Source organism: Meles meles, chromosome 19, assembly GCF_922984935.1.
Source record: "Meles meles chromosome 19, mMelMel3.1 paternal haplotype, whole genome shotgun sequence".
In the NCBI taxonomy this organism is placed as follows: Eukaryota; Metazoa; Chordata; class Mammalia; order Carnivora; family Mustelidae; genus Meles; species Meles meles.
This window is the reverse complement of record NC_060084.1, coordinates 18,704,148-18,716,608: the sequence shown is the minus strand read 5'-3', so window position 1 is coordinate 18,716,608 and position 12,461 is coordinate 18,704,148. Positions and strand designations below refer to the sequence as shown.

The 12,461-nt window shown below is 35.1% G+C and overlaps 1 protein-coding gene across 6 annotated transcripts in view; it reads right to left on the bottom strand.

Annotated features, from left to right (window-relative positions):
* Nucleotides 1–12,461, bottom strand: part of TERB1 (telomere repeat binding bouquet formation protein 1) — a 44,930-nt gene that overhangs the window by 27,383 nt on the left and 5,086 nt on the right. For 5 of the 6 annotated variants that reach the window (XM_045986884.1, XM_045986886.1, XM_045986882.1 and 2 more), the window contains exons 4-9: nucleotides 6,395–6,505; nucleotides 6,078–6,206; nucleotides 3,328–3,459; nucleotides 2,324–2,384; nucleotides 2,118–2,233; nucleotides 1,896–2,018 (exon numbers count right to left, since the gene is read on the bottom strand). In XM_045986884.1, coding sequence (XP_045842840.1) covers nucleotides 1,896–2,018; nucleotides 2,118–2,233; nucleotides 2,324–2,384; nucleotides 3,328–3,459; nucleotides 6,078–6,206; nucleotides 6,395–6,505 — 672 coding nt within the window. The remainder of the gene's footprint in view (nucleotides 1–1,895; nucleotides 2,019–2,117; nucleotides 2,234–2,323; nucleotides 2,385–3,327; nucleotides 3,460–6,077; nucleotides 6,207–6,394; nucleotides 6,506–12,461) is intronic. The other variant, XM_045986887.1, reaches the window with a different exon arrangement.

The following is a 12,461-nucleotide window of genomic DNA, read 5'->3' as shown; positions in this document are numbered from 1 at the left end:
TTGCATCCTTATAGATTATTGTATAATTTATTTCTGTCATAGCCTGTGAATATGGTGAATTTTCCAATGTTCAACTAATCCTGCTTTCCTAGGATAAATGCCACTTGGTCATAACATATTATTCTTTTTATATATTGCTGGATTTTAAAATTTTAATTACAATTTTTTTTTTCAAATTTAAGTAAGCTCTGCACCCAATGGGGGCTTGAACTCATGACCCCAAGATCAAGAGCCACATGCTCTATAGACTGAATCAGCCAGGCACTCCTAACTGTTAATGTTTTGCTAAGGATTTTTGCATCTATATCCATAAAGGATATTGACCTATAGTATTCTTGTAAGGTCTTTTTCAAGTTTCAGTATGAGAATAATGCTGACCTAAAATGTGTGGGGGAAGGGGTGCCTTGATGACTCAGTCAACAGAGCATGCAATTCTTGATCCTGAGTCATGAGTTCAAGCCCCACATTGGGCTAGAGATTACTATAAAAGAATTTTTTTTAAAAAAAGAACAAAATAAAATAAAATAAAAATATCAAAATCTGTTGGGAAGTCTTTTGTTTCTTCTACTTCCATTTCCTGGCAATTTATGTAGAATTTATTTTCCTTAAATGTTTGGCATAGTTCACCAGTGAGGCTATCAGGGCCTGGAAATTCCTGTTCTAGGGTTTTAAACTACAAATTCAATTTCTTTAATACATACAACATCATTCAGGCTATCCGTTTCTTCTGAGTGAGCTTTGGTGGTTGTTGTCTTTCAAAGAATTTATCAAATTAATGTAAGTTGTCAAATTTAGTGGCATGAAGTTGTTTTGATTATTCCTTTATTATCCTTTTAATATCTTTTAAGAGCTAGAGAGATGTCACTTCTTATTCCTGATATTAGAAATTTGGGCCCTCTCTCTTCATATTGTGGCTAAAGGATCCATTTCATTGATCTTTTTAAAGAACTAGCTCTGTTTTCACTGATTTTTCCCTATTCTGTTATTTTTCTATTTTGTTGATTTCTGATCTTCTCTTTATTATTTCCTTCTTTACTCTGAGTTTAAGTTTATTTATTTTCTAGTTTCTTAAGTGGAAACTAATATAATTGATTTGAGAGCTGCCTTCTTTCCTTATACAAAGTACAGTGCTATAAATTTCCCTCCAGGGCGCCTGGGTGGCTCAGTGATTTAAGCCTCTGCCTTCGGCTCAGGTCATGATCCCAGAGTCCTGGAATCGAGTCCCGCATCGGGCTCTCTGCTCGGCAGGGAGCCTGCTTCCTCCTCTCTCTCTCTCTACCTACTTGTGATCTCTCTCTGTCAAATAAATAAATAAAATCTTAAAAAAAAAAAAAATTTCCCTCCAAACACTACTTTTGCAGCAACCCAGCTTTTAATTGTTCACTTATTCATTCATTTATTTATTTTTAGGAATGCAGTTTTTAATGTTATGCTTTCATAATCATTCAGTTAAAAACATTTCTAATTTCTTCATGACTTATTCTTTTATTCATGGGTTTGTAGGGTTTTCTTCCTTAGTCTTTTTTTTTTTTAGCACTGCGTTGTTTAATTTTCAGACATTTGGGACTTTTCTAGAAATTTTCTTTTCATTTATTTCTAATTTAATTATATGTGATCAGAGAACACGCTGGCTAGTTTTGCTATCTAGTTGCTCTGTTTTGTGAGGGTATCTGGGGGGACTATGCTGCTACCTCCATCTTCCCCATTATCTTCCTAACAATGTCTACTTTCAAGATTTTCCTATCTGTAATAGTCTAAATGCAACTAAAATGACCGAACTTACTGTAATAAAATTATTCCATTGATTCAATTAATTCAATAATTAACTCAATAGGTTTTTGTTATCCTTTGAACTATGGATCTTCAAGTAAAACTAGAGAATAATGAATACGTACTGTTATTTGCAAGAGTGAGTCCAATAAATGAGCAAACAGGGCGAATTATCTCAGGTTTGACGCAATTTATTAGCCAGTCATTAGCATGTGGAAAAAGTGAACAGCAAAGCATTTGATTTTCATCTGAAAGGAGACAAAGTCAATCATGATTTAATATATTTGTAACATATCATCTCATATGTTTTTATTTTACTTTTATATTTAAATATTTGAGATAATTACCATTTTGAGGATTGTTGACACAGACACACAAAGTACTACAAACTGAAGACCATAACTGATAGCTCTGGAATGCATTTTCATCCAACAAATTCAACTCATATTTTGAAAGAACTGTCCTATTTGGTTTAAAAAAAAAAAGGAAGAAGCAAATTAAACAAATGTGTTAAAGTCTTAAGTAATGAATAACAAAAAATATTTTTTCTTACCTGAACAACTGTGTCAGAACTGTAATACAACCTGTTTCTCTTACAAGTGTTTGTCCAGTCCCTTAAAAAGACAGACATATAATACACAAATATGACTTTTGTTTATAAATAAGTTTGCAAAAATGAAAAACATTTAAGTAGTTTTTTGTTTGTTTTTTGTTTTTTTTTCATTTAAGTAGTTTTTAAATAAATAACTTTTAATCACTTTAAGGTATTACAGAGTATAACAGAATTAGAATAGATAAAAATCTGTAATCAGGGTTATACATTACCTATGCTCAGAGAATAACAGCATTCAAATTTCTTCCAAAAATGAAACAAAATTTTAGAGCTACATGAAATTCACAACCATTGTTAGCTGATATAATAAACACTGTAACTAAATGGCTAACTCAGTGGAAAATCAACCAAACTAATCATCAAATGCCTCTTTTTCTTTTAAAGCTGCTCCTTTTCAATGTTATTTAAATAACACAAGTCAGTTTACTATTTCTTATAATTAATAAATATCAAACAAATATATGTGATTCTATTTTTTTAAAGCTAATGGTTCTCAGAAGTTAGTAAGTTTTTTTTTTTTTTAAGATTTTATTTATTTATTTGACAGACAGAGATCACAGGTAGGCAAAGAGGCAGGCAGAGAGAGAGGAGAAAGCAGGCTCTCAGCAGAGCAGAGAGCCCGATGCGGGGCTCGATCCCAGGACACTGGGATCATGACCTGAGCCGAAGGCAGAGGCTTTAACCCACTGAGCCACCCAGGCGCCCCAGTTAGTAAGATTTTTAAAAAGACACATATAAGGGCACCTGGGTGGCTCAGTCATTTAAGTGTCCGACTCTTGATCTCAGGGTTGTGAGTTCAAGCTCTGCATTGGGCTCCACACTTGGCATAGAGCCTACTTAAAAATAAAAAAGGCACTGATATCAAGAATAGAACAAAAGGGACAAAGACTATTTCAATTTATTATTTTTTAAAATGTTTCTACACCATAAAAGAATGTACTTACTATTATTTGAAACTAGAACCAAAATAACATAGACAGACATTCTTTTCAAATTTGTGTTTGAATCATCATTAGATAAGAACCAAGTTAAGTCTTCAAACAATTCTGAAGTGCACAAAGTCTGTTGACAGTAAACTGAAAAATAAAAATATAATTTCAATTCCTATGGATTAGCATAAGTTTTAAAATATGTTGAACAAAATATAAAGTTGCCAAACAGATGGTTCTCAAGAAGATCTCATTTCATTGACATTTATTTGTCATGCAATAAAATTTCTGACAAACTGGTATATGCTTACTCAATTAGCAGGCCAAAAAAGCCTTAATAAGAAGTATTTGACTGAGGCTCTAAAACATGTACACAATCTCTGAGAATTTCTTAAAAAAACCTAACTAGGGACATCTGGCTGGCTTAGCCAGTTAAGCATCTGCCTTTGGCTCAAGTCATGGTCCTGAGGTCCTGGGATCAAGTCCCACACTGGGGTCCCTGCTCAGTGGGGAGCCTGCTTCTCCCTCTGCCTGCCGCTCACCCTGCTTGTGCTTGCTCAATCTCTCTCTCGCAAACAAATAAATAAAATCTTTAAAACAAAAAACAAAACCCCCAAAACCCAAACCTAACTAAATGAAAAAATAAAATATGAAAAAAAATTTAAGGGGATGAGTAAGTAACAAGACATGGCAAGAAAAAAAATTTTTTTTAATTCAGAAACCTGCTTTAGAAGATAGGCAAATGATACTTGTGCAATTTTTAAAGAACTTTCTAGAAATAAAAGTACCTTTCCGAAAAGCAAAAATGATAACTAACATTAAGGTTTTTTTGTGTGTGTGCATGTATGTACATGTGTGATACTAACACAATAAACAGAATTTTAAAAAAATAATCTGACTCACTCAATTGGAAGAGCATGCAACTCTTGATCTTAGGGGTGATGAGTTTGAGCCCTGCATTGGTGTAGAGATTACTAAAAAAAAAAGACTTAAAAAATAAATAAAACCTTTAAAAAAATAATAATTTGAACACAGAGATATAATTTGTATTTTATCCAGTATTTAGAATAGTTATTAGACTTTCTCTCAAAGGCAAGGACAGTGTCTCATTTATCCCAATGACTAGCATACCACTTGGTTCCTACCAGATGATGAAGAAATATGTATGGATGATAATTTAAGGGGCATCTGAGTGGTTCAATAGGCTAAGCATTTGACTCTTTGATCTCAGTGAAGGTCCTTATCTCAGGGTCATGAGTCCAAGCTCCACATTTAAAAAAAAAAAGAATGAAAATTTAAAAATAGAAAGTTGTTTGACAAAACAATACTTTAGATTCAACTTCATTTTGGGTATATTACAGGAAAATGTTTTTACCAACATGAACTTCTATACCCAGAGTATACTTATTCATATACAAGATGTTTTAGGTTATCTTCGTCTTTTGATTCAAGCACCTAGATATATAGAGAACGAACTTAATAGAAAAACCAGAGATAAACCCACCACATATGCAAATTCATGTAGCACTAATAGCATCTCAAATCAATGTGAAAAAGATCTTTTTTGTTTGTTTGTTTGTTTTTTAAAGATTTATTTATTTGACAGAGATTACAAGTAGGCAAGTAGGCAGAGAGGCAGGCAGAGAGAGAGAGAGGAGGAAGCAGGCTCCCAGCCAAGCAGAGAGCCCGATGCGGGGCTCAATCCCAGGACCCTGGGATCATGACCTGAGCCGAAGGCAGAGGCTTTAACCCGCTGAGCCACCCAGGCGCCCCGAAAAAGACCTTTTTAATAAGACGTGTTAGAATAGCTGAATTGCCACATAAAGAAGAAGAAACTGGAAAATATAAAAGTAAAAAATAAAACCATACTAGTACCAAAAGTCAATGTGGGTAGCTTCCTCTAGAATCTCAGAGTATGGAAAACTTTCCTGTGACTCAAAATCCAGAAGGAAAAAGGGGAAAGAATGATGAATTTTATTTTTGTAAAAATAAAGAAATTCTGCATGACAAAAAAAAGATATGCACAGCAGAAGACAAAGTGAAAAAAAATGTTTCCAACTAATGACAAGAAAAATTGTGAAAGATTTTGAAATGATTACTGAATGTCCCACCTAGCAAACCCTTCTAGAATATCTATGTCTTTCACTGTCGTTGGGCTATTCTACATCTCTATTGAATTGTAGAAAACTGATAGTAATAGAAGTCTCCCTTTAAAATTTATTTATTTATTTATTTATTTTGAGAGAGAGAGAGAGAGAGAGAGAGCATGCACAGGCATGCATGAGCAGGAGGGGCAGAGGAAGACAGAGAGAGAATCTCACAGGGAGCCCCACACAGGGCTCAATCTCACAACCCTGAGACCACAACCCAAGCCAAAACCAAGAGTCAGACGTTTAACCAACTGCACTATCCAGGTGTCCCAGGTTATTCTTGACCATAGAAATATAAAACATTTCGGCCAGTAGAATGCAAATCATTGTTGCCCTGCAGATACTGACCAGTTATGTGCCTACTTATAAATCTATTTCAGCATTGCCAAAGGCCTATGTTGTTTTTTTGTTATTGCCTTCGAAATAGTTGTCATATTTTACTGGTTCCTTCATTAGTTAATAATTGGCATGCATGAATTTTAAAAAATAAAATACTTGGATAAAACTATCTAGACATGTAAAAAAGCAACTTAATTCTAAAATCACTTTTTATTGGTTTGTTAAAATATAGCACAATGCTTGAAGGATAATGAAAAAAAAGTTTTCATATTTTACCATTTTGTTCTGCAACAGCTCCTAATGTGTATAAGGCTGCTTCTTTTACCATGCTATGTTTACTTGACTTTGCAAGATTTTTTACAAACATCAAACCACCAATTTCCCGAAAATAAACACTTGCATTACCTATAGGGTGTGCAGACAAAACAAAACATAAATGATATTATGAATCTCTTAAGGAGAAAATAATTTACATAAACATAGTAACAAAGCATGTAGAGTAACTGAATTAAAAAGGAATAACTATGCATATTTCATTTATCATAATACTAAAGAACTAGAATCACAGATAAAAATTCACTATCATGTCTTACTGTTTTGTTGACAAATTGAAAAAATAGTAACCAAAGCTTCCTTTTGTGAGAAAGGGTTGTCCATTTGATACTTCAGGCACTCCAATAATAAGTTCAGGTCAGTCTTCATTTCTGAAGAACAAAAAATTCATTTTTTTTAAAACAAGTGTTTCCTTTCAAAAACTAACCATTTAATTTTCACTTTCTAAATATATCTTTGTAATGTTCACTTTTAAAATAAGTATATATTCATTTTACAGTCTATCAAACTATAAAGATATATAAAAATGTTCCTTAAATAAAAGAATTTGAAATGAACTTTTTATAATTATTATATATTATATATTATATATTATAATTTCCCCTTGCATGAAACATAATAGAAAATTCAAATATTATTTTCTTTAAATAAAGCTACACTAGTTTAAACATCTGCCATTTAGAAATTAACTGAATGAAAATGAAAACACAACACATTATAACTTGTGGGATGCTACCAAAATAGTATTTGGGAGGAAATTTACAATACTAAATGCTTATATTTTAAAAAAAAGAAAGGTCTTGGGGTGCCTTGGTGGCTTAGTTGGTTAAGTATCTGCCTTTCAATCAGATCATGATCCCAGGTCCTCTGATCAAGTCCGGCATCAGGCTCCCTGCTCATTGGGGAGCCTGCTTCTTCCTCTCCTTCTGCGGCTCCACTACCCCACCCCCGCTTGTGTTCTCTCTGTCAAATAAATAAATAACATCTTAAAAAAGAAAAAAAAAAAAGAAAGAAAGAAAAGAAGAAAGTTCTCAAATTAATGACCTCAGCTTCCATCTTAAGAAACTATAAAAACATGGGGCGCCTGGGTGGCTCAATGGGTTAAAGCCTCTGCCTTCGGCTCAGGTCGTGGTCTCAGGGTCTCAGGGTCTTGGGATCGAGCCCCGCATCAGCAGGCTCTCTGCTCAGCGGGGAGCCTGCTTCCCTTCCTCTCTCTCTGGCTGCCTCTCTGCCTACCTGTGATCTGGGTCTGTCAAATGGATAAATAAAATCTTAAAAAAAAAAAAAGAAAGAAACTATAAAAACAGGGCACCTGGGTGGCTCAGTTGGTTAAGCAACTGCCTTCGGCTCAGGTCATGATTCTGGGATCCTGGGATCAAGTCACACATAGGGCTCCCAGCTCTGAGGGGAGTCTGCTTCTCCCTCTGACCTTCGCCCCTCTCATGCTCTCTCTCACTGTCTCTCTCTCTCAAAGAAAGAAATAAAATCTTAAAAAAAAAAAAAAAAAAAAAGAGGGGCGCCTGGGTGGCTCAGTGGGTTAAAGCCTCTGCCTTCGGCTCAGGTCGTGGTCCCAGGGTCCTGGGATAGAGCCCCGCATCAGGCTCTCTGCTCTGCGGGGAGCCTGCTTCCTCCTCTCTCTCTGCCTCCCTCTCTGCCTAGTTGTGATTTCTCTCTGTCAAATAAATAAAATATTTAAAAAAAAAAAAGAAACTATAAAAACAGTAAATTAAACCCAAAATAAGTAGAAGGAAGGAAATAAAGATCAAAGCTAATAATCAATGAGCCTAAAAGAAAAACAATAGAACGGTTCCTTGAGAAGATCAATAAAACTGATAAATCTCTAGACAAACTGATGAGGAAAAAGGAGCAAAGACACAAAATACCAATACCAGAATGAGAGATGGCATCATCATAGATTCTATTTATATTCAAAAGATAAATAATAGTTATGCGCAACCTCTTATCCATAGATTCAATGACAGGTGATATGGACAAATTGCTTGAAAAACACAAATTAGGGATACCTGGCTGGCTCTGTAAGTGAAGCACACAACTTTTGATCTTGGGAATGTAAATTCAAGCCCCACATTGGATGCAGAGATTACTTTAAAAAATAAAATAATTAAGAAAGACACAAATTGGGCACCTGGGTGACTCAGTTGGTTAAACCTCTGCCTTTTTAAAAAATCATTAATTATTTTCATTAACATATAATGTATTGGGGCGCCTGGGTGGCTCAGTGGGTTAAAGCCTCTGCTTCGGCTCGGGTCATGATCCCAGGGTCCTGCGATTGAGCCCCACATCGGGCTCTCTGCTTAGCTGGGAGCCTGCTTCCTTCTCTCTCTCTGCCTGCCTCTCTGCCTGCCTCTCTGCCTACTTGTAATCTCTATCTGTCCAATAAATAAATCTTTAAAAAAACAAACAAACAAACAAAAAAAAAAAACATATAATGTATTATTTGCCCCAGGGGTACAGGTCTGTGAATCATTAGGCTTACACACTTCACAGCACTCACCATATCACACACCCTCCCCCATGTCTATAACCCAACCACCCTCTCCACACACCCCCTCCCCCCAGCAACCCTCAATTTGTTTGGTGAGATTAACAGTCTCTTATGGTTTGTCTCCCTCCCAATCCCATCTTGTTTCATTATTTCCTTCCCTACCTCCCAAACCCCCCACTCTGCATCTCAAATTCCTTATATAGGGAGATCATACAATTGCCTTTCTCTGACTTATTTCGCTCAGCATAATACCCTCTAGTTCCATCCACGTCATTGCAAATGGCAAGATTTCATTTCTTTTGATAAGCCTGTGCCTTTTGCTCAGGTCATGATCCCAGGGTCCTGAGACTGAGTTCTGTGTCTTGTGTGAGGTCTCCCTGCTCAGCAGGAAGTTTGCTTCTCTTCCTGCCCCTGCTCCTCCCCCATACCTGCTCACGGCGCACACATGCTCTCTCTCAAATAAATAAAACCTTTAAAAAAAATTAAAAAGAGGCAAATTATCGAAACTCACCCAAGAAGAAAACCAATAACCTAAATAGTCCTTTATCTATGAAGGAAATTGAAATCATACTTTAAAAACATTTTATAAAGAAAACTCCAGGTTCAGATAGTCTCATTTGTAAACACTTCCAAATGTTTAAGGAAGAAGTAATACCAATTCTACACAAACTTTTCCAAACATTTGGAGAGAAGTAATACTTCCCAACTTATTCTGAGGCCAGCATTACCTTAATACCAAAACCAAAGCAATTAGAAAAAAAAAAGACAACTAGAGACCAATATCCCTCATGAACATTCATGTAAAAAATCCAAACAATTTTAGCAAACTGAACCTAAAAACATATTAAAATAATAATACACCATGACCAAGTGGGTTTATCCTAAGAATTCAGGGTTGGCTTAAGATATGAAAAATCAACTGACGTAATACAACAAACCAACATGGAAAACCATATAGTCATCTCAATAGATGCAGATAAAGCATTTGATAAAATTCAACATTCATTTATGATAAAAAAGAACTGCAGCAAACTTGGACTAGAAGAAAACCTTCTCAACATAAAAAAGTATATCTACAAAAACAGAAAAAGAAAGAAAGAAAGAAAGAAAGACCCTACATTAAACATAATACTTAACAGAGAAAGACTGAATTCTTATCCCTGAGATCAGGAATAAGACAGAGATGTTTAGCATTATACAGGAGAGTCTAGCCATGTCATTCTATTTGACATTCCATTTAAAATTGTACTAGACTGGCGCCTGGGTGGCTCAGTGGGTTAAAGCCTCTGCCTTCGGCTCAGGTCATGATCCCAGAGTCCTGGGATCGCCCGCACAGGGCTCTCTGCTCCGCGGGGAGCCTGCTTCCTCCTCTCTCTCTGCCTGCCTCTCTGCCTAGTTGTGATTTCTCTCTGTCAAATAAATAAAATATTTTTTAAAAAATAAAATAAAATTGTACTAGAGAACGTAGCCAGTGCCATCAGGTGAGAAAAAGAAACAAAAGACATTCAAATTAGGAAGGAAGTACTAAAACTATCTGTTTTCATGTATAACATGATCTTCTATATAGATAATCTGATGGAATCTATAAAAGAGCTGCTGAATAAAGTAAGATTTCAGTATATTGATTTAACATACAGAAATCAATTATATGTCTATATATACAAGCAATAAGTTGAAAATTGAAATTGAAAAATAATGCCATTTATGGGGAGTCTGGATGGCTCAGTCAGTTGAGCATCCAACTCTTGATTTTGGCTCAGGTCATGATCTGACAGTCATGAGTTAGAGCCTTTCACTTGGCTCTGGTTTGGGCATGGTGCCCACTTAAAAAACAACAACAACAACAACAATGCTACTTATAAGAGTATCAAAAATATGAAATACTTAGGGATAAATCCGACAAAAGATGTAAACAACATGTCTACTAAAACCTAAACCTAAAAAATACTTCTGAGACATATTAAAGAAGATTGAAATAAAGGGAATAAAACATTTTTTTTCATGGGTTGAAGGACTAAATATTGTTAAAATTTCAATTTCCCCAAACTTGATCAGGTTTATTTTTTACAAAGGCACAAAGGCAATGCAAGAGAAGAAAGGATCTTTCCAACAAATGGTACTGTAGCAACAAGATACCCACATTCAAAAACATAACCAAACTTAAATCAAACCATATACAAAAATTGACTCAAAAGGGATTGCAGACATAATGTAAAATCTGCAACAATAAAACTTTTAAGAGATAACACAGGAAAAAATCTTTCCACCTTGGTTTAAGTGAAAACTTCTTAGACACAACATAAATAGCCCACAATCTGTCGAACAATAATGAATAAACTGTATTTCATCAAAATTTAAAACTTCATTTTCTTTTTTCTTTTTTTTTGAAGATTTTATTTGTTTATTTGAGAGAGAGAGAGAGTTCAAGCAGGGGGTGGAGCAGAGGGAGAAGGAGAAGCAGGTTCCCAGCTGAGCAGGGAGTCTGACACAGGGCTCATCCCAGAACCCTGAGATCATGATCCAAGCCAAAGACAGACGCTTAACTGACTGAGCCAACCAAGCACCCCTCAGCAGTTTCAAAAATTGTTAAACACACACCTACCATTTGTTCCAGCCATTCCACTCCTAAGAATTTATCCAAAAGAAGAGCAGGTATGTGTCCATACAAACACTTACACACAAACGTTCACAGCAGCATTATATGCAATAGCCAAAAACTGAAAACAACTGAAATGTCCATCAACAGATGAAAGGATAAATAAATTGTGGTATGACTGTATGCTATTGGTAAGTATAGCAATAAAAAGGAGTTAACTATTGATACATGCAACCACATGAAGAAATCTCAAGATAATTATACTGAAAGAGACCACAAAAAATATATACTGTATTATTCCATATATTGGGGGAAAATGTGAACTTCTCTATAGTAATAGAAGGCAGATCAGTAGTTGCTTGGGGGAAAGGGGTCCAGGAAGGGTCAAGAAGAGGTATTATAATGGTACATGAGGATATATTTCCTATCCTGATTATGCTACTTTATTATCTATCTATCTATATATACACACACACACACACATATACATATATATATGTCAAAACCTATGAAAATATAAACTTGAAATATTTATTTGCAACTAAAAATGAAAGACAATCATTTTCCTATAAAACTCTTCACTATAGGGACGCCTGGGTGGCTCAGCGGGTTAAAGCCTCTGCCTTCCGCTCAGGTCATGATCCCAGGGTCCTGGGATCAAGCCCCGCGTCCGGCTCTCTGCTCAGCAGGGAACCTGCTTCCCTTCCTCTCTCTCTGGTTGCCTCTCTGCCTGTGATCTCTGTCTGTCAAATAAATAAATTAAAAAAAAAAACAAACTCTTCACTATAACCTTTAAACAATTTCTTCTCTTGGTTTGAAGGATTTAAATATAATTGTATGCAGATTTTGTCATAATGCTTGGATTAACATTTAAAGTTCTAAAAGATACAAGATGAAGAGAGAATATAAAAATATAGAGGAGCAAAAAAAATAACTTCTGGGAAAAAAAAATATAGAGGAGCATACTAAAAGACTATAGTCAATCAATATTTAGTCTTCCTCTTAAAAGAAATTGAACAATTTGGTTCAATAAAATTATTCATGACTCAACTTTTTAGTGAAAAACCACAGTACAAAGGTTATTACTAAATTAACTTGAAGCAAAAAATAAAAAAATAAAGTAACTTGAAGCAACAGCAAACATTTATTGATCATATTCTATATTAACAGAAACTGTAAGAAGGGTAGTTTGACTGTATGGATAGCAATACGTCACTCATCATTA